Here is a 27,394-nt window from a genome sequence, read left to right as displayed (position 1 = left end):
TATACTATAAAACATATGGCCTGAATTATTCAAAAATATCAATGCAACTGAAAAGACAATGGCCAAGGTACTGTGTGCCAGATTAAAAGAGATAAGAGACAGGACAACTAAATGTAGTTTGTGATCCTACACTGTATCTATGCTGAAGATGGGGAAAATGCTACAAATAAACAAATGTTACTACTGGGACAAATTGACAAAACTGGAATACAGCCTACAAATTAGATAAAGGTATAGCATCAAAGTTAAACGTCCTGAGTTTGGTGACTGCAGATGATTATGCACCAGAATAAAATACACAGTGAATATTTAGAGACAAATAGGCATGTTTGCGATCTATTCTCAAATGATTCAGAAAAGAGAATGCAAAAGCCACTGTGATAAAATCTGGTGATTCTGAATAAAGACTATTCAAGAGTTTTCTGTACTATATATTTAAACTACTCTGTAAATTCTGAATTACTTCTATTAAAAAGCTTAAATAAAAATAAACTGGGGACTTTCGTGAAGATGGCTGATTAGAACAGCTTGAGATTAGCCTTGCTCCACCAAAAAGTTAGAGAAGGGACAGGAGGGTGACTGAGGTGGCAATTTGGGAGTGCAGCTGACCTGGGAGAGCCTTCTGCACCACATGCAGCAGCCCAGGTTGCAGAGGGCAAGTAACTGACAGGCAGAAAGCTGGAGCCTGGCACAGAGGTGCGGAGCCACAGAGCCTGCAGGAGTGTATGGATGGGAAAGTAGGACTAGAAAGCCAGGCTGCATCCCTTGGGCAAGCTACCCTCACCAGTGCAGCCTGGCGACCGGCAACTCACCCCAAGTCTCACACACCCAAACCCCGTCATTGGTCCCATTCCCCGTGCTCTAGGCACCCCCACCCTATCAGCCCCCAGTGCACATACCTGCCCCAAACCCCTACCCCAAGTGCAGCCCAACCTAACTCTCCTGAGCACCACCTCCCCTTCCCTGTTCCTTGCAGGCTATTGCCACCACATAAAGGCTGCATGCACTAACCTCCATACCTAGGTTACCCCTGCCTGTCCCCCACCCATAGTGTTGCACAACCTCAACACCCCACCCTGAGCTCAGAGCACCCATTTATGGCACTCCCAGGCCCACGCATGCGCACGGGCCCCCAATCACGTCATTCAGCTCTGGGAACCACACCCTACAGCAGTCCAAGAACCGCGCATGTGGACAGCTCTCAGCCTTATTTCCCAGCTCTGAGGAAGTGCTGACCTGTGCAGGCAGATCACAACTGCCGTCAATTCACCAAGGCATAATGCTGACCTGCTACCACAGCTCTACACAAAGGGCCCTGTACTTAAGACCACGGCATACCAGGGTTACGCCCCCCAGTCTGGTGCACCTGCATAGCTACATCCTCCCTGGCCGCTGAGTACCCACGTTTCACAAGCATCAGCGTAACATCCCCAACCTGTGCCTATATCTGCCCTGAGACAAATCACCACACTCAGTGCTCCACCCCGTGCCCTGCTCCCTGCTGTACAACCATCCTGCAAATACAAGGCCTTAGACTACTGAAAGAAATCAACTCCCGAAGTAAATCAATCAAGATATTTACATGCCACAAAGGTAGCAGATCACTAAGCATATTACAATACAGACAGATATAGCCCTGCCTAATGACCAAATTAAAACGCCAAGAGACACAGATGTTGGAACAACTAATCAAAGATGTCCACACAACTCTACTTAATAAAATAAGTGGGATAGCAAATGACATGAAAAAGATTAAGACGACACTAGAAGAGGAAAAGAGGAACTTGAAATAGAAAAAAGCAAAAATCATGGAGATTAAAGACTCTGGTGATGAAATAAAAAACAAACTAGAGGCATACAACACCAGATATGAAGAGAAAGAAGAAAGACTAAGTGACACAGAGGACAGGATACTTGACTTCAAAGACTCAAAATAGCAAATGGCAAAAAAAAAATGGAAAAAATTCAATGGGAGCTCAGGGAAATGATAGGCAAAACAAAGTGCACAAATATAAGAATCACTGGTGTCCCAGAAGGAGAAGACAGGCGTAAAGGGCTAGGAAGAAGAGCTGAGGATATAATGGGGGAAAACTTCCCAACCCTCATAAAGGACATAAATATATAAGTCAAAGAAGGAACTCCATACAGAATAAATTCAAACAGGCCTTCCCCAAGGCACATACTAACCAGTTTGTTAAATGCTGAAGAGAAGCAGAAAATCCTGAAAGCAGCAAGAGAAAAATAATCTACTACATATAAAGGAAACCAAGTAAGACTGACTTCAGACTACTCAACTAGCTTCCTAGAGGCAAGAAGACAGTGATATGATATATCCAAGATCCTGAAAAAGAAAAGACTTCTAGTCCAGAATTCTGTACCCAGCCAAACTGTCCTTCAAAACTGAAGGATAGATTAAAGTTTTCACAGGCAAAGAAGTCCTGAAAGAATCTGTCAACAAGAGACCGGCCCCACAAGAAATACTTAAAGGTAAGGGCGGGCCACGGTGGCTCAGCAGGTAAGAGTGCGAGTGCTTGCCTGCCATGCCGGAGGACCCAGGTTTGATTCCCGGTGCCTGCCCATGTAAAAAAAAAAAAAAATACTTAAAGGTTCTACCGGCTGAAAAACAGACAGGAGAGGGAGGTCTGGAGGAGGGCACAGAATTGAAGAGTGCCACTAAGGGTAATTTAAAGAATACAAAGAGAAAGAGGGAAAAGAATATAAAGATCTGACAAATAAAATAAAAAAGATGGTGGAATCAAGAAATGCCTTTGAATGTTAACGGACTAAATTTATCAATTAAAAGATACAGATTAGCAGAACGGATTAAGAAACATAATCCAGCTATATGCTGCTTACAAGGGACTCATCTCAGACACAAGGATACAAATAGATTGAAAGTGAAAGGATGGAAAAAGATTTTCCACACAAGTTGTAATTAAAAGAAAGCAGGAGTAGCTACAATAATATCTGACAAAATAGACTTTAAATGCAAAGACATCATAAGAGACAAAGAAGGACACTATTTACTAATTAAAGGGTCAATCACCAAGAAGATACAACAATCATAAATGTCTATGCTCCCAATCAAGGAGCCCCAAAGTACATGAGACAGACACTGGCAAAACTGAAGGGAATGATAGTTGTTTCAACAATAATAGTGGGTGGGAGACTTCAATACACCACTCTCCTCTACAAATAACCAAACAGAAGATCAACAAGGAAATAGAGAAGTTAAATAACTTGATAAATGAATTAGACCTAACAGACATATATACGTCATTGCACCCCAAAGCACAAGGTTATAAACTGTTGATCTATGTTCCAGCAGACTTGATTCTTGAAGATGACTATGAAAAGATATGTTTACAATGACTGTGTGACTGTGAAAACCTTGTGCCTGATGCTCCTTATATCCACGGCATAGATAGATGAGTAAAAAATACGGATAAATAATACGGGGGACAAAGGGAAAAATAAATTGGGTAAATGGAAATACTAGTGGTCAATGAGAGAGATGAGTAAAGTGTATTGTATATATGAGTTTTTCCCTTTTACTTCTTTTTCTGGAGTGATACAACTGTTATAAAAAATGACCATGGTGATGAATACACAACTATGTGATAATATTGTGAGCCACTGTACACCATGTGTAGAATGTATGTGTGTGAAGATTTCTCAAGAAAAAAAGTGAAAAAATAATTAAAAAAAATAAAAAATAAACTGGGATGTCAAAAGGTAATGAAAACAAGTGATTTATTCTGATGTCCTACAGCAGATATGAATTTTAAAAATGTGACTCAGGCTGGCACATAGAATTCAACTTTTCATTCTCTAGAATTAAAAAGTATTTTTTAACCATCTACCACATAAACACTAAGTTGCTGATTCTGTACATTTCTCAGGAAAACACAAAAAGATCAGTCAAAATCTATGATTTGATTGTTAACAGAATCCACACTGAGGAACTCTCCTTCATCTAGTAAACTATTAGCCTCTCATAGGCAGGTCTTAAGGTTCTGCTCTTTGCTGTAACTCGGCACTAACATCATGCCTGAAATATAATAAACACTCATATTCGGTGAATGAATGCTGAATGTTTAGGAAGAGGAATGAAATAATGTATTTTATCAAAGTGAGAGGCAAAGGGGAAAAGGGGGTGGTGGAAAAACACCCAAATGTGGAACTCCTACAAATGATTCTAAATAAATTTTAAATACGAACATTCTCAAATCTCACAAAAGCTGAGAACAGTACTACGATTGTGCCACACTTGTTTTGTCAAGCTCATCTCCCCAGCACCTTTTTTTGGTGTGCTAAAGTATTTTTAAACAAATGCCAAATATCTTATCATTTTTCTTTTTCATTCCTCAGTCTCCATCTCTAAAAAAATCTGGAAATTTCCTTATATAACATAATGCCATTACCAACCTTAACAAAACTAACAAAATTACTTGATATCATCCAATACACATTCAAATTTTCCCCAACTGACATTCTACAGTTGGTTTCTTTGAATCAGGACTTAAACAAGGCCTACACATTATATCTGGTTTCTACATGTAAAAATTTTTAAATATTTTTTTCTTATATCATATATCATCAATTACAGAAAAGCCTAAAAGATAAACAGAACAATTAACTTACACCATAGATTCCCCAGGATCAAACCCAATATAATGCATTTTCTGTTCCATATGTCTGCAGCACACTTCCTCCAGACTGTCACTATTGTTGGCTCTTTCTAATCACTGAGATTTCAGACCAAATATTATCTTTAAAAACATGCCCTCCACCTTTTTTGTTGCTCATATATGGCCTCACTCTCTAAGCCCAACTCTGCAAGTGAAATCACTGCCCTTCCCCCTACATGGGACATGACATCCAGGGGTGAAAGTCTCCCTGGCAACGTGGGAAATGACTCCCAGGGATGAATCCAGACCTGGCACCATGGGATCAACAATTCCGTCCTGATCAAAAGGGGGAAAAGAAGTGTAACTAATTAAGTATCAGTGGCAGGGAGAGTTCGAATAGAGATGAGAGGGTACTCTGAAGATTGCTCTTTTGCAAGCTTCAGTTAGACCCTGCTACCTATCATAACTTGCCAACTCCCAACCAGGACCATTCCAGCCAACCCTAAAGAACACCTAGGGCAAGATGTAAGATTCTACAAGGGTTCCGCGTGCTAGATAACTTTCCAGAAACCTAAAACCTCCCTGGACCAGGTAAGTCCTGAAACCTAGAGGGCCCAGCCTCTCCAGAACATCAGATAGTTCCATCTCTCTACCCCGTAATTATTAACAGTGCCTTCCAACATGAAAAAGTTAGAATGGCCACAGTTCAAATACTCCTTGAGAGGGGGATGGAAAGATCGTAGGTGACGGTGGAGTTATACAGAGAAGGTACAGTTTAACAAATGAATAAGACTGCTGAATCACTAAATTGATTTTTCTTTTAGTCTTCAGTATCTTAGAGCAGCTAGAAGTAAAAACTTAAAATTGTGGAACTGTAACCCATATCAAACTCTGAAATCTGTTCTATAACTAATTGTTCTGCTGTGCTTTGAAATTTATTGGTTTTTTGTACATGCTATTTTTCACGAAAAAGAAAAAAAAGTAGATTGTGATAATAAAGTATTTATTTCTTCTAGCCTCCTATGTTCTGGAGCAGCTAGAAGGAAAAATCTGAGATGATGGTATGGTGGACCATGACAAACTCTGGGATCTGTCCTATAACTACCTGTTGAAGACTGCTTTGAAAACTATTGCTTTTTCCTTTTTTTGCTTTGTACGTATGCTATATTATACAATAAAAAAAGTTTAAAAAGAAAAAAAAAGGCACACCCTAAACAATCCATAGTAGATCCAGTCTCTATCAGATCCTGTTTCATTTTCTTCCCGGCACTTACCACTACCTGAATTTATTCTGTTTATGTCTCCTCACAACAGAGGGCATGCTCCATGAAGGCAGAGTGCTACCTTCACTGATGAATCCCAAAGACCAAGAACATTACCTAAAACATAAAACATTCAATAAATACACACTGAATGACTAAATACTAATGTAGTACCTCTACTTAAAATTTAAGTTCAGGGTGCACGGGTGGTTCAATGGTAGAATGCTTGTCTTCCATGCAGGAGATCCGGGTTCAATTCCCGGACTATGCACCCCCCAAAAAAATTAAGTTCAGCTCAGAATTTGTTTATAAACATGTAGTTCACTCCTCATGCAATGGTACATATCAAGCATCTGCGGAAAACAGGGCCAGTTGTTACCAAGAATCTCTAGGATGCACAAGACAAAGAACAGAGGTATAAAACATCCAAATGCAATTCTGGACTTTTACTGAACAATGATTACAAGTTTCTGAAAGAAAAAACATTCAGGATGATATTAAAGAACATTACTAGGAGTAATATTTGAGGACCCTATTAATGAAGGCTGTTAGAGCATGAGTAGTATCTGCAATAGGACAGTAGTTTCATGTGGAACAACAAACACGGCTTCATCCTAAGTATTTTTCTGATATATATACATAATATGAAGGAATTTATACTCTGAGCATAGAATTTCCTTCTGGGGATTTGATTGTGATGAATACAACAATATATACCAAAAACACCTAACCTTAAAACAAATCTAATAAAGAGATTAGAGAAAACCAGAATTATCTGTCCCAAATTTCTCTTTTTAACAATTGAGAGTGATCTGAAGCCAACAAAGATTAGCAAAACAGTCAAAGGTCTAATGGATAGCAAAACCAGATGTAAAAATCCTGATCTACTGTCTCTCGTCCTATATTCTTTCATAAGACACTGTCCTCTGAGAATAGTGACGTCATTATAATGTATTTTAATTGTTATTATTTTTAGGACTGTCATTTTTTTTTTTCCTATTCGAAGTCTTAGTCCATAGTAATCTTTGATTACTTAGTCCTTAATCAAAGTAAGGGCACATATTATTATGCCTTAAGTAAAATTTGGTTCAATTCAATAAATTTTTCATTCCACATGTTAAAATGTGAGTAAAAATGAAAATAATTCTATTTAAGCGCATTCACTAAAAATTTCTTAGCTTTAGATGTTAAATTGCTGTTCTCTTGTTTTAAATATGAGTATAGCTATTTCCCAATCAGGCGGAAAAATTGAGAATAGACTTACTACCAAAGTGAAAGTCACCAAATCTAGAAATTTCAAGTTATAACCTCTACATAATAAATTTTTCATCAAAACATATTATTTGGATAATACCTTTCTCCAAGATCTAACAGTTTTTAGTGAAAGAATTATGTGGCCAAAAAACACCAAACAAAAGGGAAAAGGTAACAGAAGAAAAAGGATCTACCTAAGACAGAAACTCTACTCTTAAAATTTACCAACAATATTGTTCAAGCCAATTGAAAAACATCCCTCACCAATTCTTAGAATACTACTACAAATATTAAGCGGCAAACAAAAAAATGACCAAGCAGAGATGATAAAGTCATTTGTCCAAGGTTAAATGGCAAGACAGTGTTAGGAACCAAATAAAGGCTTTGTAAAAAAAAAAAAAAAAAAAATCCTATTCAAGACTCTTTTCAGGGTAAAGGGGTTGCTTTCTTCCTATCCCATCTGGTTTGTCCCACAAACGTAGACAAAGACTACTATTTAGTATGAAAAACAACATGTTTTATGTTGACATGAAAATTTTTAGTAAGGATTGTAAACTATAGAAACGTAGATCTTCATCTCTAATTAAGCCAGGTAAAACCCGTATTGTAGAGCTTCTAGGTAACATCAAAATCACATTCTAGCATATGAATGCAATGACATAAAAGACAAAAATGGCAAAGGCTAAGATAAGGTAAGGCAACATTAGGCTTATCTTTTCCCCATCCTGTACTTTTTGGTTGAAGAGGCCCGTAAAACAAGAAAAGTATAAAATATCAAGCGAAATAAACTTTGAAGTCAGGTTGAAAAGCAGTAAGAACTCATATAAAACGAAGCCTATGTCAGCTTGTATCTTATCACTCAAGAGTTCTAAATTCATAGTGCACGTAAACCAAGAAACAGGAAAGCTTACAACAGTGCAGTGGAGTCACCCCATACTACAAACACCAACAAAATAAATGAACACCCTATACTTCCTGGTATTTTTTAAACGTTAAAAATTACCCTTGCTTTAAGAAGCATCTGCAAAAATCTACCAAAACCTATTTTAAAACTATTGTGGGAAAATCTCTCATCCTGCAATACAGAATAGGTATGTCCACTATAGCACAGCTACTGACTCTGGTAAATTATCTAAGGGCAATAATAAAAAAAATCAAGCTTCTTTTTTAATGATCTACAAGTCAACTCCACACAAATATCTGACGCGTCTGTATTTCGGCTGTTCCACGGACTATGTTTCCTTGATCTCACAAGAAGGCAACTCCCTAATCGGCAGGGTTGACCTAGCGCCCTCCAACTCCCTCAGTCCAGGTTACCTTCATCACTCCATTGTCAAATTGTACTCTCACGCCTCAGTCAAGAGCCCCCATCATAAGACTAGGGAGAGTCAAAAAAGGAAAGAAATCCCCTCATCCATACTCCCTTACTCTGGGGTGTGGGTGTGTCTGTACACATACGCTTTGCCCGAATCCAAACTCAGACCCCAGGCCACCATCCCGCGGGCAACAACCCGCCGGTCGCCGACCCCAGCCGCAGCCCTTCCTCTTTCTCGCCTCCTGGGCAGCCCCTCCCCCGATGCGCGCACGCGCGGCCTCCAATCGATCCCCTCCCCCCGGCCCCTCACCTTAGTCATTAGCCACCCTCTTCCCAGGGTCCGGGAATCACTGGCCCAGGAAAGAAGACAGGAGATGTGAGGGGGGAAGGGAATGCGTCGAGAGCTAGCGATCCGCGACTCAGATCTCGGCCTAAATAGGCCCCTGTAGCCAAGAGCAGCGTCTGTCACCGCCACCAAAACTGTAAGACCGGCAATGCCTGGGCTCGGCCCAGTCAACCCGGCTTGGGTTTAGAATGCCTGATTTCGCCCCAGAGAAACTCCTTCTCCAAAGATGCGGGCGTTTCTATGCTGCGCAAATCGAGGACCTCGATACCATCGCCGCCACTGCTGCTGCTCCACTACCGCTGCCGCCGCCGCCTAACCAATCCCTCCTCTACAGAACGAGAACGACACTTGGGTCCTTTACGACAGTTCGGAAAGTGAGAGCGCAATAGCCTTCACGGCTCCATTAATAGCGCTTGTTTCTGCGCTTGCTCAGATTCTTGTTTCCCACTGTCCCGCCCCCTTGCCCCGCCCCTCCCCCTTTGTAATCACTTTACCAGTCTGTTGGCGAAACCGAACGTGTCACAAAGCTCATTATTTTATTTTCCTTGGTGATTGTGTGTTCAATACCTAGGTAAATTTTTTACTACCTCTTTGATAAATCTTTTGTAACTAAAAATTGGACTAGCCACAAAATTATTGACTATACCTACGGTACACTTAAAAACAGCATGGTTTGGTGTCTTTCACGACCCGTGATATCCAAATCATCCGCGCTAATGGCATAAAGACCACGCACAGCACCTCACTGTGCGAATTATTAAGGCGAATTTGTTTCCGGAATCAGATTAACAGTGGTAATAAACGTCCTGGGAACCTGGCTGTAGCTGTACAATCACATAAGCCTTTTTATTTAATTATCTTATAAAATGAATAGATAGCACATGCTTCATTATGTGCACTTGGAGGATGTAGGGAAAGAGCACCAACTTAGAGTCAATCAGACAGACTTCCCCTTCAAATTTCAATGATGCCACTTAACAGCTGTTTGGTTTATTAAATATTTGTAAATCTTAGTTTCCTTCGTTATAAATTGGGATAGCATTATTTACCTCAAAGGGTTCGTGTGAGATTAAATGAGACAGTTTAATTAATGTCCCTAATATTACTTACCAGTTAAATGTTCAATAAACATTAATTCCTTTGCCATCAACTCATCTTTCTCAATACCCTTTCCTTTGTTCACTCATGTTGTCCATATTGCTCAGTGAAGATATCTTTAAAAAAGGGGGGGGCAGCAGATGTGTAGGGAAACTAGAAGAGCAATGGACTAGGATTCTTCCTTAATCCTCTTATTTTCTCACTCTAAATACACATTTTTGTCTGAACTTTGAAAATTTTTTCAAATGTGAACAAAAATACACATTTTTGTCTAAATACAACTATTTAGTTTAGTTGTCTGAACTAAAACATGGTTTTAACTGTTAATGCCTCATGATTTCTCCAACCCATATGTACAGCCCTAATCTTTCATCTAAAGCTTTAGACCTGCACTCTCTAATATGGCTGTTGAACTCTTAAAATTGATCTAGTACAAACTGAAAAGTGCTGTAAGTGGAAATTTTACATCCAATTCCACGATGTAAAGTAGATTATTTTTAGAAGACTGTAAAATATCCCACTAATTTCTTATAATGAGTACATGTTGAAATAATATTTTGGATATGCTGGGTTAAATCAGTGGTTCTCAACTGGGAACAATCCTTGCTCACCACTCTCCACTCCCATCCACCCCACCCCCACATCATTTGGCAATGTTGGACATTTTCTGTTTGTCACAACCAGGGGAGATTGAGGGGAATGCAACTAACATCTAGTGGGTAGAGGCTAGGGATGCTGCTATGCATTCTGTAATTCACAGGGCAGCCCCCCAAAACAAATTATCATCTGGTCCAAAATGTCAGTAGTAACCAGATTGAGAAATCTTAATGGTTTAGAAAAGATTGAGCAATGAAGTTAGACAGAGACAAGTATCTTTTCATGAAATTGATAGTAAATGGAAGAATAAAGACAGACACATCTAACAGAATATGGAGTCAGAGAGGCACGATTTGAATCCTATTGGCCTGCTTAAGGGAAAGAGCCAGTAGAAAAGAGAGGTGAAAGATAATAGAAATAAAGGAATGCTCAAAGGAGAAAAATCCCTATAGAGGCAGAGAAACGGGATTCAAAGCTCAGGTGGAAGAATTAGCCATGAATGGAAGGGCCACCCCTTCCACTGAGACAGTTTAGTTTTGGGGGGCAAATTGAGGGCTTTCGGATAGATTGACCTTGATTTTCTCTATGAAACATGAGGTAAGGCCATCTGCTAAGATTTCACGTTTGGAAATGGCTGAGTGGTCAGATGAAGACAGGGAAGACAGTAAGTATATGGGCAACAAATCAAGGGCAGGAAACCCAGAGTAGAAACACAGTAAGACTATGAGAGAACAGGTGCCAAAAAGTTGTATTTAGAGATATAATAGCTAATTGTAGGGGTCAGAGATATCGCTAATCTGAAATGGACACAATATTTTCCTGATTTCTCTGTTTCTGCTCCTTCCATTATCACCAAATGAACTACAGACCATTGTCAAAATGTTGGAAAAACTGATCAAGACACTAATTTGCTTAAAATCCTTCAGGAACCCTCTGTCTTCTTTAGAATACAGTCCTAAATAGCTTGCCAAATAAAGTATTCAAAATCTAAAATCTCACTGCCATTTCACATCACCGCTGTCACCAGCCTACACTCCTGCCCTTACTTATACTTGAGCAGACTTTTCAGACTTCCTGTAGATCTTAGAAAAAATGTACTGTTTCATTTCCCGCTGCCTTTGTACTGACCGTTCTTTCTGCATCAAAGCACTCTACCCCATTCCTCTTCATCCCCCACCTGCTTTATCTGCCTAGCAAACTCTTATCCATTCCTCAAAACCCTCCCCCATGAAATAGGAACACTCATACACTGTTAGTGGGAATATAAAGTGCAGTCACTGTGAAAAACAGTTTGCAGTTCCTCAGATTGTTAAAAACAGTACTACCATATGGCCTGGTAATCCCACTTATAGGTATATACCACAAAAGAATTGAAAGCAAGGACTTGAGTAAATATTTGCACTCTGATGTTGATAGCAGCATTATTCACAATTTCCAAAAAAATCTGTGTCCTACAACAGATGAATAATAATTCATCTAATCATGAATAGTATATTTTAAAAGTGTAATATATACATTCAATGGAACATTATTCAACCATAAAAAATGAAGTTCTGATGCATGCAGCAACATGGATGAACGTTTAAGACATCATCATGCTAAGTTAAATAAGCCAGTTACAAAAGGACAAATATTATATGATCTCATTGATTTGAAATAATTAGAATACGCAGATTCATAGTTTCAGAAATTACCATACAGGAGACGGAGTCCAAAGTGAGAGTGGAGAATGGGGAGTTAATGATTAATTGGTAGAGTTTCTGTTTGGATTGATAGAAAAGCTCGGTAAAAAATGGTGGGGACGGTAGTACAACTTTGTGAATGTAATTAACACCACTGAATTGTATATTTGAAAGTGGTTAAAATGGAAAATTTGAGTTTGTTTATATGTTAAAAAATAAAAAATTTTAAAAAACTCATAGAACTGTACAACACAAAGAGTGAACCCTAAAGAAAACTGTGGACTATAGTTAATAGTATAAGCATAATAATGTCTCATCAGCTGTAACAAAGGTACCACACTAATGCAAATGCTAATAAGGAAAACTGTGTGGGAGTGTATATAGGAAGTTTTTACTTTTTGCCTGATTTTTTTGTAAACCTAAAACTGATCTAATAAAAAAAAATTATTTTAAGTGAAACAAAAAAGTCTGTGGCAATGGTGACACAGTGGCAGAGTTCTCGCCTACCATGCTGGAGACCAGGCTTCGATTCGCAGTGCCTGCCCATGAAAAAAAAAAAAAAAGTCCTTCTCCATGAAGCATTTCCTTGCCACTTTCCCCACCCTGAGGTAGTTAATAATCACTCCCAGTCCCATACCCTCTTCAATCTTGGTATATCCTTCTATTGTAAACAGTATAAATTTTATATACAACTGTCTCTTCCAAAAAAAACTAAAACCAAGAAAATTTGTCTTTTTATCCTTGTAGAAGAAGAGCACTCAATAAATTTTTTAATGAACTGAACAAGGAGACCGGGGTTCAGTTTTGCCACTAAAAAACTAGGAATCCTTCATTTTAATTAAATCATTTGAACTCTCTGAAAATTAATTTTACTCATCTGTGGAAAGATCAGGGGGATCCAACACATTCTTCAAACCAAATTTTGCCTACCTGACATGCAGCAAAATAATATTTACCAAATTAGCCTGCATACAGGGAGTGACAATGCCTAACTACCTGTTACGCAGGAATTTGAGGAGTTGGGTCCAAACGTGAAAATGCTAAGCTGAATTAATGGGTCACCTGCAATAAAAGGATAAAAGGACAATTTTTACAAATCACTTATATCAAAAGGGAGGATTGGTATCCCCACCATCCACTGCAAACTTCAAAACTGTATAAAGTTTGCAAGTTAGGGCAACTTACTATGTTGCCAGCTTTGTGAACTCTTTGGAAGAACATGAAGCAAAGTTTGCAGATTTAACGCAATGAGTTAAGTGAATCTTGAGAACTTGTTGAAATATTTCCCCCGATGAAAAGCTTTGGGAGGAATTAAAACGGATGTACTAGCCAGAACCCTTAGTGATTCACAACATTCTACTTTATTATCAAGATACTAAGAGATCACTGAAACATAAACTGCAAGGGAAATGCTGTAACACGGGTGATTTAATTGAGGCATTGCAAGTCCTCATTAAAATTTTACATATAAAATTTGATTTGGGATTATGGGATTACATATACAGGCTTTGTTTAGTTTATAGAGTATGACATATATATATATATATAGAGAGAGAGAGACAAAGAGAAAAAAGAAAAGATAATCATTAGACACAGCAATTATTTCTTACTACTGAACTGTCTTTGATATCAGTGGAATCACAGATTTTGAAAAATTGAGGCCCTATTTGGTGAAGGGATAACCTCAAAAGAATAAAGTTTTAATGAGTACTAACTGTTTTATAAGTTTCTCTAATTGTCTTTGGAATGCAAACTTCAAGATCTACTTGAATTATCAAGTTCTAATACTCTCTATTAAGCTCAATTTCTGAAAAACTGAGGTAAATATAAGTTATGTAATAAATTCTGAAAGAATTAACTTATCAAAATTGATTATATTAATTAGAATTAAATAGAAAAATATTTCTATTCTGAACCCTTGAAGGATTGAGTTAAAGTGGGAAAGAGTGCCATCTACTGAATCAAGATTACTTAAACATCTCAATATTAAGTTCATTTACAAAGCATCTAAACTTTTGGAGATTTTTCTCAAAGATGTATATGAAGAAAAGTATTAATATTTCCCCCTTTAGTAGAATGGAAGGTCCCACATGTGTTTGTCATCTCTCTCTTCAGAGAACTAACAAATAATAAAGGAATCAAAAAGGTAAATGTAAAATAAGAAAATGGGGACAGGCCATAAAACAAGTAAGATACTCCAATAAATATCTGAAAGATATAAATGAGAAGAGCTGGAGATTGCTGTAGTACAGGGGAAAAAGTTACAGCTTAAAATATTGCCACAGGGAAAAAAAAATATTTCCAGAGGGCATCACCAAGGAAAGAGGCGATAGGGCTTGCAGAATTTAAGACAGGCTAAGGACTAGGGCCAAAGACAAGGAAGACCAAGAGTAAAATGAGTAAATGAAAAAAATAGAAATGAATTTTTAAGTTCATACATGGCACATTCAAACCTCTCACCCCTCTCTACCCTATATACATAGAAAATATGGCATCTAAACTTTTGATTCCTAGGCTAAAAACAAGGGCATGGAGGTCTATAAAGAAACAGATTGAACTAGTTGAGGAGAACTACAGGAGCTGGTATGACTACCTGAAATAAGAGTTCACATTTTAATACTTTATAAGACCACCTGCTCATACCTGCCTGACCTTTTACACAGACTTTGTATTTACCTTTTATATTACCTCATATTTAAATATTTATAGATGATCAAGAAATACCAGGTATTTGAGGAAAACCTGCAACACGAAAGAAACCAAGATAAACATTTTTAAATGACTACAGAGAATGGAGATAATTCAACACAGGAAAGGAGAAAATTTTTGAATCCCCTAAAATTCTTATAACAGGAAAAAGATGTTGTGAAAAAAGCAAGAACTCTTGAAAATTAGTATTTTGATTTCTGAAACAAAAATTCAATAGAGATTGAAAGCTTTACTTAAATCTTTTAAATTTTTTCTCAATGTTTTATCATCTATAAATTTGCAATTTAAATTTATAAAAAATGGATCTTGCTTCCCTTTTGTGAGATTTAGTCTTAGATTTTTTTTATGCCCTTGCAAATGCTCTCATTTAAAAGTTTTTTTCCTGGTTAAAAAAAAATGCATATTTTTACATGTTCTTTTCAATCTCACAAATTCATTAATTCTAAAAATGTATCTGTAGATTCATTTGAATTTTCTTCATACACAGTCATATTATCTGAAAATAGAGTATTGTTTAAACCTTCTAAATTCTTTTAATGTTTATTCCTCTTTCTTACATTATTCACTAAGACCTCCAGTATAATGTTGAAAATAAGTGATAATTGCAAGAATCCTTATCTTGTTTCAGATCTAAGAGGGATAGCTTTCAACAATTAAGTATTCTATTTAATGCTGTTAAATACTTTATCAGATCAAAGATGCTCTACTCTTCTATTAATTGTAAGCCAAGTGGTATCTTTAAAAATTATATATGAGAATAAAGGGAATTGGCATGTTAAAAAAAATTATATATGAATGTTGAATTTTTAATAAATGCATTTTCTAAATCTATTATTATTTTGTTATTGCTATTAAATGATATTATTTTGCATATTACTTTTGCCCTTTTATTACATTGATTTTTCTCATTTTAAATCACTTTTGCAATCATTGTATGAATCCAACTAAGAGAAATGCATTATCCTTTTTTAGAACATTGCTGTTTTGTTTAATATAATTTGCATCTATGTTTATTAGTGAGCATATCTGTACCTTTTTTCTTGCATTGTCTTCATCAAGTTACGGTGTATTAGTTAGGGTTCTCTAGAGAAACAGAATCAACAGGGAACACTTGCAAATATAAAATTTATGAAAGTGTCTCACGTGACCATAGGAATGCAGAGTCCAAAATTCACAGGGTAGGCTGCGAAGCCGATGACTCCAATGGATGGCCTGGATGAACTCCACAGGAGAGGCTCACCAGCCAAAGCAGGAATAGAACCTGTCTCTGCTGAGTCCTCCTTAAAAGGCTTCCCATGATTGGATTTAGCATCACTAATTGCAGAAGACACTCCCCTTTGGCTGATTACAAATGGAATCAGCTGTGGATGTAGCTGACGTGATCATGACCTAATCCTATGAAATGTCCTCATTGCAACAGACAGGCCAGCGCTTGCCCAATCAGATGAACAGGTACCATAACTTGGCCAAGTTGACACCTGTCCCTAACCATGACATACGGTAACAAGATTATATAAGTTTCAAAATGAGTGAGGACTGTATTAGCAAGTTTATAATAGTTTCTTCCTGAAATAATTGGTATAATACTACTGAATGTATCTGGGCCCAAAGTTTTCTTTCTGGGTAGGTTTTAATTGCTGATTAAATTATTTCATAGTTACAAAACCACTCTTTAGGATTTCTATTTCTCCTTGTGTCCATTTTTTTTATATTGTCCTCTCTATATATATCTCACACAAAATATCCCATTTCTATAATTTTAAGTGTACAATTCAGTGGTATTAATTATATTCACAATGCTGTAGTACCATCACCACTGTTTTAGTTTCCTGCTAAATCAAATACCGTACAATGGGATGGCTTAAACAATGTGAATTTGTTGGCACAAGGTCTTGAGGCTAAGAGAAGTCCAAAATCAGAGTTTCCTCAAGGCAAGGCTTTCTCCCAGAAAACTGCCTTCTGGAACTGGCGGCTGGTGATCCTTGGCCTTTGCCCTTTCTGTCACATGATAATGAACATGGCAGCTTTTCCTGGTTTCTCTGGGTTTCACTAACTACCAGCTTTTGGCTGCTCCCTGGATCATTCTGTCTGTGTGTTTGAATTTCGTTATTCTTATAAAGGATGCCAAAAATAGGATTAAGACCCACACCTAACTTAAATGAAGCAACCTCACCAAAAGGTTATATTTACGATAGGTTCACATCCAAAGGAATAGATTATGATTTAGAACATGTTTTTCTAAGGCACATAGTTCCAAGTGACCATAATCACCATCTGTACCAGTTTGAAACTTCATACATTTTATAGCTAAATAATATTACATTGTATGTATATGCCACATTTTGCTTATCCATTCATCCACTGATGGATACTTAAGGTTGTTTCCACCTTTTGCCTATTATGAATAATGCATGAACATTGATATAAAAGTATAGGTTTGAGTCCATGTTTTCAGTTATTTGGGTTATATCCCTAGAAGTGGGATTAATGGGTCATATAGAAATTTTATATTTAATTTTTGGCTAAAATGTCAAACAGTTTTCTACAGTGGCTGCACCAGTTTACATTTTGACCAATGATATAGGAGGATTTCAATTTCTCCATATTCTTGCCAACACTTTTTATTTTGTGTTTGTGTGTGTGTGTGTTTTTAATAATACCATTCCTAGTAAGTGTGAAGTGGTCATTGTGGTTTTGAATTGTATTCTTGCTATTTTTACTTTTCACATTTTTGAGCATCTTTTCATGTTCTTATTGGACATTGTACACTTTTGGGGAGAAATGTCTTCAAGTCCTTTGCCTACTTTTTAAAAACTATTTTATTGAGATATCTTCATGCACATACAATCCATCCAAAGTATACAGTGACTCACAATATTACCACATAGTTATGTATTCATCACCATGATCATTTATACATTTGCATGACTCCAGAAAAAGAAATAACAAGAAAAAAGAAAAAAAAACAAACATCCCACACCTCTTATCCCTTCATTTCATTGATCACAAGTATTGCAATTACCCAATTTTTCCCCTTAACCACCCCCATTATTTATTTATTTTCCTTATTTTTTTAATTGTGAAAAATAACACATATGCAAAAAAGCAATAAATGTCAAAAGCACACTACAACAATTAGTTATAGAAGAGATTTCAGAATTTTGTATGGATTACTATTCCACAATTTTAGGTTTTTCTTCTAGCTGCTCCAAGACAATGGAGACTAAACGAAATATTGATATAATGATTCAGCAGTCATACCCATTTGTTAAAGTCTATCCTTCTCTGATAACTCCACATTCTCCTTTGATCCTTCTCCCAATCTTTAAGATATTTGGGCAATGCTCAGTCTAATTTTTTCATGTTGGAAGGGGCTGTGGATAATATGGGATAAGGGAATGGAACTAGATGGTATTCTGGAGAGTCTGGCCCCTTGGGGTTTCAGGCCTTATCTCACCTAGAACCCCTCTGGAGGTTGTAGGTTTCTGGAAAATAATCATAGTGCATGGAATCTTTGTAGAATCTCAGATAGACCCATAGGTTTTCTTTAGAGTTGGCAGGAATGGTTTTGGTTGGGGGTTGGCAAACCATAATAAACTGCAATATCTAGCTGAAGCTTATGTAAGAGTAGTCTCCAGAATAACTTCTTGACTCTGTGAACTCTCTCAGCCACTGATACCTTATTTGTTACAATTCTTTTCCCCCTTTTGGTGAATCAGGCTTTGTTGATGCCATGGTGTCAGGGCAAGGATTATCCCTGGGAGTCATATCCAACGTTGCCAGGGAGATGATCACCCCTGGATGTCATGTTCCATGTAGGGGAGAGGGTAATGACTTTACTTCCAGAGTTGGGTTTACAGAGAGAAAGTCTATACCTAGGCTTGACCAAAGATGATGATTTTGGCTTGGCCCTTAAAGTCCACTGTGTCCACCACCATCAGGGCCGGCCACATCTGAGCAACAAAAGAGGTCCTCTGGAAGTAACTCTTAGGCATAGCTGTAGGTAAGCTTAGCTTCTCTGCTACATAAATAAGCTTCACAAGAGAAAGCCTCCTAATCAAGGCCTTGGCCTACTGACTTGGGAATCCCTACTGTTTGGGATTTGACAGTAGTAAAGTTTAATAGTTCCATACTTTTTCTCCCATCCCTCAAAGGACTTTACCAGTACTTTGTAATTATCTGCTTAACATACACTGCAATGTATCTGGGCATTACCTTAAGAGATCTGGAATTATAAACCCTCATTCCTATTCTGGGCTCCCTGTGTTTGGGTTCTTTAAATGATCTATCCAGACAAGTTGAGTTAGATTATATGCTACAGGTTTTGGACAAAATAAACCTCACTTCCTTTGGTCTCATTGGGTAGGTGAAGTTCTAAAATGCAGACAATGTCCTCCTTACTCCTTGTGCCAGGGGAAAGGATTATGTGCCCTAAAAAGTTATGCTTTAATCATGATCCATCTTGTAGAGGCATCCATTTCTTTTCATCTCTATTCAGCATTGTAGGGTGAAAACTTGATTAGATTACCTCCATAGAGATGTGGCATGCTCAATTGTGGGAATTAACCTTTGATTAGAGGGAGATTTGACTCCACCCATTCTAGGTAGGTCATGCTTAGTTTATTAGAATTCTTTAAAAGAGGAAATATTTTGGAAAAAGCTTTAGAACCACGAGCGCCCATGCAGCCAGAGATCTTTGGAGATGAAGAAGGAAAATGCCCCCAGGGGAGTTTCATGAAACAAGAAGCCTGGGGAGAAGGCTAGCAGATGTCACAATGTTCACCACCTGCCTTTCCAGTGGAAAGAAAAAACCTGAACTTCTTCGGCCTTTCTTGAATGTAGGTAACCTCTTGCTGGTGCCTTAATTTGGACATTTCACAGTCTTAGAACTGTGAACTTGCAACTTAATACATTCCCCTTTTTAAAAACCATACTGTTTCTGGTATATCACATTCCAGCAGCTTGGAAACTAGAATACCTCTGTATTCTGACTTACCTTAGTCCCAACACTATCGGCTTCCTTCTTATCTTTAATTGAAGCCTCATCTCTTTTTCAATTTCCTTAACAGTTGGTGTATGTGGCAATGGTGAGTTTCAGACCTGCAGAACTCCTACTCTGAGACTTACGTGTCAAACAGGTACACAGAATTCCAGGGAAATACCAGGTTATATATTTATAGCAAAGCCTCTCAAAATCTAGAAATAACAATTACAGCTCCAGACTAAATGTGACTGCATTAAGAGTGTATACTCTAAGCCCCAATTTTCTTAATACTATATTCTAAATGAGACCATAAAATATTTGCTCTTTGGTTTCTGGCTAATTTTGTATCACATAATGTTCCCCAGGTTCATTCACATCGTTGCATGCCTCACAACTTCATTTCTTTCTGTAGCAGCACAATATTTGATCATATGTATATACCATAGTTCGTCATTCTACTTCTCAGTCAGGGTATATTTCAGCCACTTCCATCCATTGGGTAACATATATAATGTCCAAAGTCAACACTCCATGTCTCACGTTAACTTCACTTACTGATATAATTAACACTTTTAGTGTGCTTATTTTTTTACTCATCTGTCCATACCCTGGATAAAGGAAGCATCAGCCGCTAGGTTTTCACAATCACATGGTCACATTGTAAAAGCTATATAGTTAAACAGTCATCCTTGACCCTGTATTGATTTACCTATCCAGATCAGCTTCATTCATATATCTAGCTGGAGTCTGATCACTTTTTCAACTTTTTAAATAGTGTTTTTATGGGGTAATGCTGACTTCCATAGCTTCAGAGCTCTAACTCCGGGTCTCCGTTGTCTCACAAATACCCGAAGTTTCAGGGAACAACCAGGTTTATACAAATAGATCAGTATCTCAGAATTTAGAAATAACAGTTACAACTCCAGAGTAGATGTAACTGTTGTAAGAATTTACAATCTGGGAACCTTTACAAGAGGCCCCAACCTGATAACCCATGCTCAATTTCAATTCCCTGAATTTGTATATTATACTTAGTCTATATGAATGAGGCATGATAATATTTGTCTTTTTGTATCTCACACTTCATTCAATATACTGTCAAGGTTCATTCACCTATTTGTACGCCTCACAACTTCATTCTTTCTTGCATCTGCTCTGTATGCTGTTGTATGTATATACCACAGTTTCACCTTCCATTCTTCAGTCTTTGTACCCTTAGGCCACCTCTATCCATTGGATTCACAAACACTGTCACCATAAACAGCAGTGTGCAAATGTTCATTCATGTCCCCATACTCAGCTCCTCTAGGCATATACCTAGCCACAGGGTTGCAGAATTATATGACAAATCCACCCCTAGTCTCCTATGGAACTACCACACTGCCCTCCAGAGGGGCTGCACCTCTCAGCTTCCCTATCCACAGTGAATAGGTACATCTTTTTCCACTTTTTCTCCAGCATTTGTATCTCTCTGTTCATTTCTTTTTTTTGCAAGGAAATCCAATTTTTTATTAAAAGAGCTTCAAATGTATGTTTGCATCAAAACTATTCATTAAGACACAGGAGAATGTAATGCAAAAATTTAAGAATACTTATTTCCCTTCAATTTTAGTATCAGAAGCAAGGATGTGATCCTAATACTCTGACAATACTATGTTGTCTAAAGCAATAGGATGATGCTGTGGAGTCTGGGGACCTGATAAAAGGGTTATGAAGAAAATTCATGTCATTTCATCTTCTCACCTACAACTCAGCCTACCTGGTGTAATGCTGCCAGAACCTAGCACAGGTTCTTCACCCAATTCTGTACCCAGACTTGACCAAAGAAGATAATTTTGGCTTGGCCCTTAAAGTCCACTATGTCCACCACCATCAGGGCCTGCCTCATCCACTCCATTTTTGGAATTATGGCTCAGTCTGGGTTGAAGATTGTGTCTACCAGCCATGTCTCCAGGTGTAATACCAGTGAATTGTTCAGTTCCTCCATGGGAAACCACATTATTATGATTATTTAAATATAATTCATTGAACAGCCAAGCTTTGTCTATGACTATATTCCTTTCTCTCTGGTTCCAAGTTCTTGACGTTGTCCTTGAAACAAGTTTCAGTGAAATAGAGTTCACTTCCTCACTGTCTCATCATTTTTGCTTGGTATTTAGAGAATGCCTTTCCTGTAAGTTTTGTTTTTTTGACCCGACTGTTGATGTTTAGTCTTGAAGAAATATATACTATGACATCATCTCCTTAATCTCTTCATCTTCTTCCTCATTCACTGTATTGCTTACAATCCAATCCCAAAATCCTTAAGTGTACTGGTTTCCTTGTGGTTTGGGCCGTAAGTTTGTTATATGTTAAAAAAAAAACTAACTAAAAAGCTTAGCAGCCTCACTGTTTTATAAGGCATCCTGTGCCCTTTGTCAAACCCTTAAGTATTTCCTGTTCTTATTTTAACATTGCATACCTTCTTAAATACTTCCATGGGCCCCAATTGAAATTCTCTACCTCCAGAATCACATCAGTCTTCTTTTTTGTTCCTGTAAGTAAACCGTACCAATCAATGGGCAAGGCCTCCCAGGAATCTCTGGGAATCTTGCCAGATGGTGGGTCTTCCCACTGGCAGGTCCATGCAGCTGTTGAGCCACAGGTGGGTCCACCACCATGCTGGCAATTTAATCAGAGCTCTAAAAGTACTTGTAAGCGGATGTTGCAGATCATGAGCCAGTGATGTGGAAGTATGAGAAGTTTATGAGTAGCTGCCAGGCCAAGTCAAAGACAGCCAGCAGAGTAGTGGGAGAGTCCTTTCCAAAATACTCTGTAGGAGCCACAGACCAGGGTTAGGCCCGAGGCCGTGACGGCCAAGGCCTACTATGCTCTGGCTGTGATAATGGACTTGGTCTCATCACCTGCTGGGCAGCTGGAGCCACTGAGTTGGCACCTGGCAAATAGCCAACCCATAGCTGGGACAGGGAGAGGCTGAGGCTATGCTGCTGCGGGGCTTTGGCCTTCACCTCCAGCTTCTCTCTGTTCATTTTTAAACAGTTTTATTCACACATCATACAGTCCAACCTAAGTAAAAAAATCAATGTGTCCTGGTAAAATCGCATAGCCATGCCTTCGTCACCACAATCTATATGAAGACATTTCCTTTTCTTCCACAAAGAATCCCATATCACCCCCTCTCAAAGTTTACTGACACTTACTTTGGTATAATGCCTTTGTTACATTCAATGGAAGCACATAACAATGTTACTGTTGACTACAGACCCTAACTTGCATTGATTGTCCTTTTTCCTGTACACCATCCCATTTTCAACACCTTGCACTGCTGACATTCGTTTGTTCTCCCTCAGATAAAAACATTCTTATGTTTATACATGTAATCACCATCATTGTCCACCCTAGGTATTCTTAAGTCATACTGTCTCAGTTTTTATCCTCTATTTTTCCTTCTGTGTAATACATGTTCCTAACCTTTCTCCCTCAACCATACTCACATTCAGCTTCATTCAATGGATTTATGTTATTGTCCACCATCAGATAGTATAGTGCTATCCATTTCTGAAATTTTACAATCAGTCCTGTTGCACATTCTGTATTTCTTCTACACCAAATGCCCAATCTCTACCCTCTTTCTATTTCCTAATAATCTGCTCATAATCTTTTAACTCTCAGTGTTCACTGAATGTTAATTTATATTATTGAGATCATACGGTATTTGTCCTTTTGTCTCTGGCTAATTTCAGTCAGGATAATGTCAAGATTCAGCCATGTTACATGCTTCATGACTTTATTCTGTCTTACAGCTGAGTAATATTCCATCGTATGTATAAATCACAGTTTGTTTAGCCATTTGTCCATCGATGGACATTTGGGCTGTTTCCATCTCTTGGTGATCATAAATAATGCCACAATGAAACTGTTCATTTGTATCCTTGCCTTAAGTTCTTCAGATATATACCTAGTAATGGGATTACTGGGTCATATGACAGTTTTATACTTAGCTTCCTGAGGAACCCCCAAACTGCCTTCCAGAAATTCTGCAGCAGTCTACATTCCTACCAACAGTGGATAAGCGTGCCCCTTTCTCCACAATCTCTCCAGCACTTGTCATTTTCTATTTTTTTGATAAAGGCTGTTCTACTGGATGTGAGATAATATCTCATTGTAATTTTAATTTGCATTTCCCTAATAACTACTGAAGTTGAGCATCTTTTCATATAATTTTAAGCCATCTATATTTCCTCTTCTGAAAAATATCTGTCCATGCCTTTTGCCCATTTTTTAATTGGGCTGTTTCTTTATTTGTGGTTGAGTTGTAGAATCTCTTTATATATTCTGGAGATTAAACCCTTGTCTGATATGTGGCTTCCAAATATAGTTTCCCATTGTGTAGGCTGTCTTTTTACTTTCCTGACAAAAATGCTTGATGTGCAAAAGTGTTTAATTTTGAGGAGATTCAATTTATCTATTTCTTTTTTCATGGCTCACGCTTTGGATTTTTCCCTGCATTTCTTCTAAAAGTATTATGGCCTTAGCTCTAATGTTTAGGTTTTTGATCCATTTTGAGTTAATTTTTGTATAGGGAGTGAGATATGGATCCTCTTTCATTCTTTTACATAAGGATATCCAGCTCACCAAACGGCATTTAGTGAAGAGGTTGCTCTGTCCTAATTGGGTTGGTTTGACTGCCTTATCAAAAATCAATTGTCCATAGATGAGAGAGTCTATTTCTAAACAGTAAATTCAATTCCATTGGTCAGGATATCTATCTTTATGTCAGTACCATGCTGTCTTGGCCACTGTAGCCAAAAATGTCAGGTAGTGTGAAACCTCCCACTTCATTTTTTTTTTCTCAAGATATTTTTAGCTATTTGGGGCACACTGCCCTTCCAAGTAAATTTGGTTTTTGATTTTTCTGTTTTTGCAATGTAAGTTGTTGGGATTTTAATTGTTATTGCATTGAATCTATACATGAGTTTGGGTAGAATTGACATCTTAACTATATTTGGTCTTCCAATCCATGAATACATATGCCTTTCATTTATTTAGGTCTTCTAAGATTTCTTTTAGAAATGTCTTGTAGATCTCTGTGTACAGGCCTTTTGTATCCTTAGTTAAATTTATTCCTGAATATTTTATTCTTCTGGCTGTTCATATAAGTGGAATTTTTAAAAAATTTCCTCTTCAGATTGCTCATGACTAGTGTATAGAGACACTTTTTTTTTTTTTTTTTGGTGTTGATCTTGTACCACACCACTTTGCTATACTCATTTATTAATTGGAGTAGCTTTCCTGTAGATTTTTTCTGGATTTTTGACATACAGTATCATGTCATAATAAACAAGGAGAGTTTTACTTCTTCTTTTCCAATTTGGATGCCTTTTATTTCTTTTTCTTGTCTAACTGCTCTAAGTAGAACTTCCAGCACAATGTTGAAAAACAATGGTGACAGTGGGCAACCTTGTCTTGTTCTTGATCTCAGAGGGAAAGCTTTCAGTCTTTCCCCATTGAGGATGATGTTAGCTGTGGGTTTTTCATATATTCCCTTTACCATGTTGAAGAAATTTCCTTCTATTCCTAGCCTTTGAAGTGTTTTAAAGAATGCTGAAGTCTGTCAAATGCCTTTTCAGCCTCAATAAGATGATCATGTGGTTTTTCTGCTTTGATTTGTTGATATGGTATGTCATGGTTAGGTTTATGTGTCAACTTGGCCAGGTGATGGTGCCCAGTTGTCGGTCAGGCAAGTGCTGGCCCAACTGTTGCTATGAGGACATTTCATGGACTTAAATCATGATTACATTGGCTGCATCCACAGCTGATTGCATTTGTAATCAACTAAGAGGATTGCCTTCTTCAGTGAGTGATGCTTAATCTAATCACTGGAAGGCTTTTAAGGAGGATTCAGAAGAGACAGTCACTCTTTCTTCTTCAGCCACCCAGCCTCTCCTGAGAGTTCATTGAGGACCTTCATTGGAGCTGCCAGCTTGTGGCCTGCCCCATAGATCTTTGACCCTTACATCCCCATGGTTGCACAGCCAGCCTCTCTGAGAGTTGGTTGAGGACCTTCATCAGCCTGCCCTACAGATCTTGGACCCTTACATCCCCCCAGCTGCCCAGCCGGGCTCTCCTGAGAGTTCATTGAGGACATTCATCGGAGTTGCCATCTTGCAGCCTGTCCTATAGATCTTGGACTCTACATCCCCATCATTATGTAAGACACTTTTAAAAATTTTATATTTATGGATATCTGCTGTTGATTCTGTTTCTTTGGAGAACCCTAGCTAATACATGATGTATTACATTAATTGATTTTCTTGTGTTGAAACAAACTTGTATACTTGGAATACATCCCACTTGGCCATGGTGTATAATACTTTTAATGTTCTTCTGGATACAATTTGCGAGTATTTTGTTGAGGATTTTTGCAGACATATTCATTAAAGAGATTGATATGTAATTTTCTTTACTTTTGTATCTTTGTCTGGCTTTACTATTAGGGTTATATTGGTTTCACAGAAAGAGTTAGGTAGCTTTCCCTCCTCTTCAACTGTTTGAAATTTGAGCAGAATTGGTACTATCTATTTCTTGAATGCTTGGTAGAAGTCACAGGTGAAGCCATCTAGTCTTGGGCTTTTCTTTTTTGGGAGTTTCCTTATGAATGATTCAATATCTTTACTTGTGGTTCATTTGTTGAGATCATCTATTTCTTCTGAGTCGATGTTGATTGTTCATGCATTTCTAGGAAGCTGTCCATTTGTATTATTTAAGCTGCCAAAATTCAATGTACCAGAAATTGAATGGCTTTTTTTCTTCTTTTTTATTTATATTTTTATTTATTAATTAAAAAATTAACAACAAACAAAAACATTAACATATCATTCCATTATATATAATGAGTAATTCTTAATATCTTCACATAGTTGCATATTCATCATTTCTTAGAACATTTGCATCGATTTAGGAAAAGAAATAAAAAGACAACAGAAAAAGAAATAAAATGATAACAGAAAAAAAGATTACACATACCATACCCCTTACCCCTCGCTTTCATTGATCACTAGCATTTCAAACTAAATTTATTTTAACATTTGTTCCCCCTATTATTTATTTTTATTCCATATGTTCTACTCGTCTGTTGATATGGTAGATAAAAGGAGCATCAGATACAAGGTTTTCACAATCACAGAGTCACATTGTGAAAGCTACATCATTGTTCAATCATCATTAAGAAACATGGCTACTGGAACACAGCTCTACATTTTCAGGCAGTTCCCTCCAGCCTCTCCACTACATCTTGAACAACAAGGTGATATCTACTTAATGCTTAAGAATAACCTCCAGGATAACCTCTCGACTCTGTTTGGAATCTCTCAGCCATTGACACTTAGTCTCATTTCACTCTTCCCCCTTTTGGTTGAGAAGGTTCTCTCAATCCCTTGATGTTAATTCTCAGCTCATTCTAGGGTTTTTCTCAATCCTTGATGCCGAGTCTCAGCTCATTCCAGGATCTCTGTCC

The 27,394-nt window shown here is 37.7% G+C and overlaps 1 protein-coding gene across 17 annotated transcripts in view; it reads right to left on the bottom strand.

Moving 5' to 3' along the window:
• RNF111 (ring finger protein 111) overlaps positions 1-27,394 on the bottom strand; it is a 210,216-nt gene that overhangs the window by 122,093 nt on the left and 60,729 nt on the right. For 4 of the 17 annotated variants that reach the window (XM_077128043.1, XM_077128045.1, XM_077128046.1 and 1 more), the window contains exon 1: positions 8,576-8,677. The exons of 4 other annotated variants lie outside the window; for them this stretch is intronic. In XM_077128043.1, the coding sequence (XP_076984158.1) occupies positions 8,576-8,643 (68 nt within the window). In that variant the 5' untranslated portion in view covers positions 8,644-8,677. Of the gene's footprint in view, positions 1-5,905; positions 6,011-8,575; positions 8,680-8,772; positions 9,260-27,394 lie in introns of those variants that run through there. 9 more of the 17 variants (XM_077128047.1, XM_077128048.1, XM_077128049.1 and 6 more) reach the window with 7 other exon arrangements.

The sequence above is a fragment of the Tamandua tetradactyla genome, chromosome 14, assembly GCF_023851605.1.
Source record: "Tamandua tetradactyla isolate mTamTet1 chromosome 14, mTamTet1.pri, whole genome shotgun sequence".
Lineage (NCBI taxonomy): Eukaryota > Metazoa > Chordata > Mammalia > Pilosa > Myrmecophagidae > Tamandua > Tamandua tetradactyla.
The sequence above is the reverse complement of the archived record's forward strand: the minus strand, read 5'-3'. Positions and strand labels throughout refer to the sequence as shown.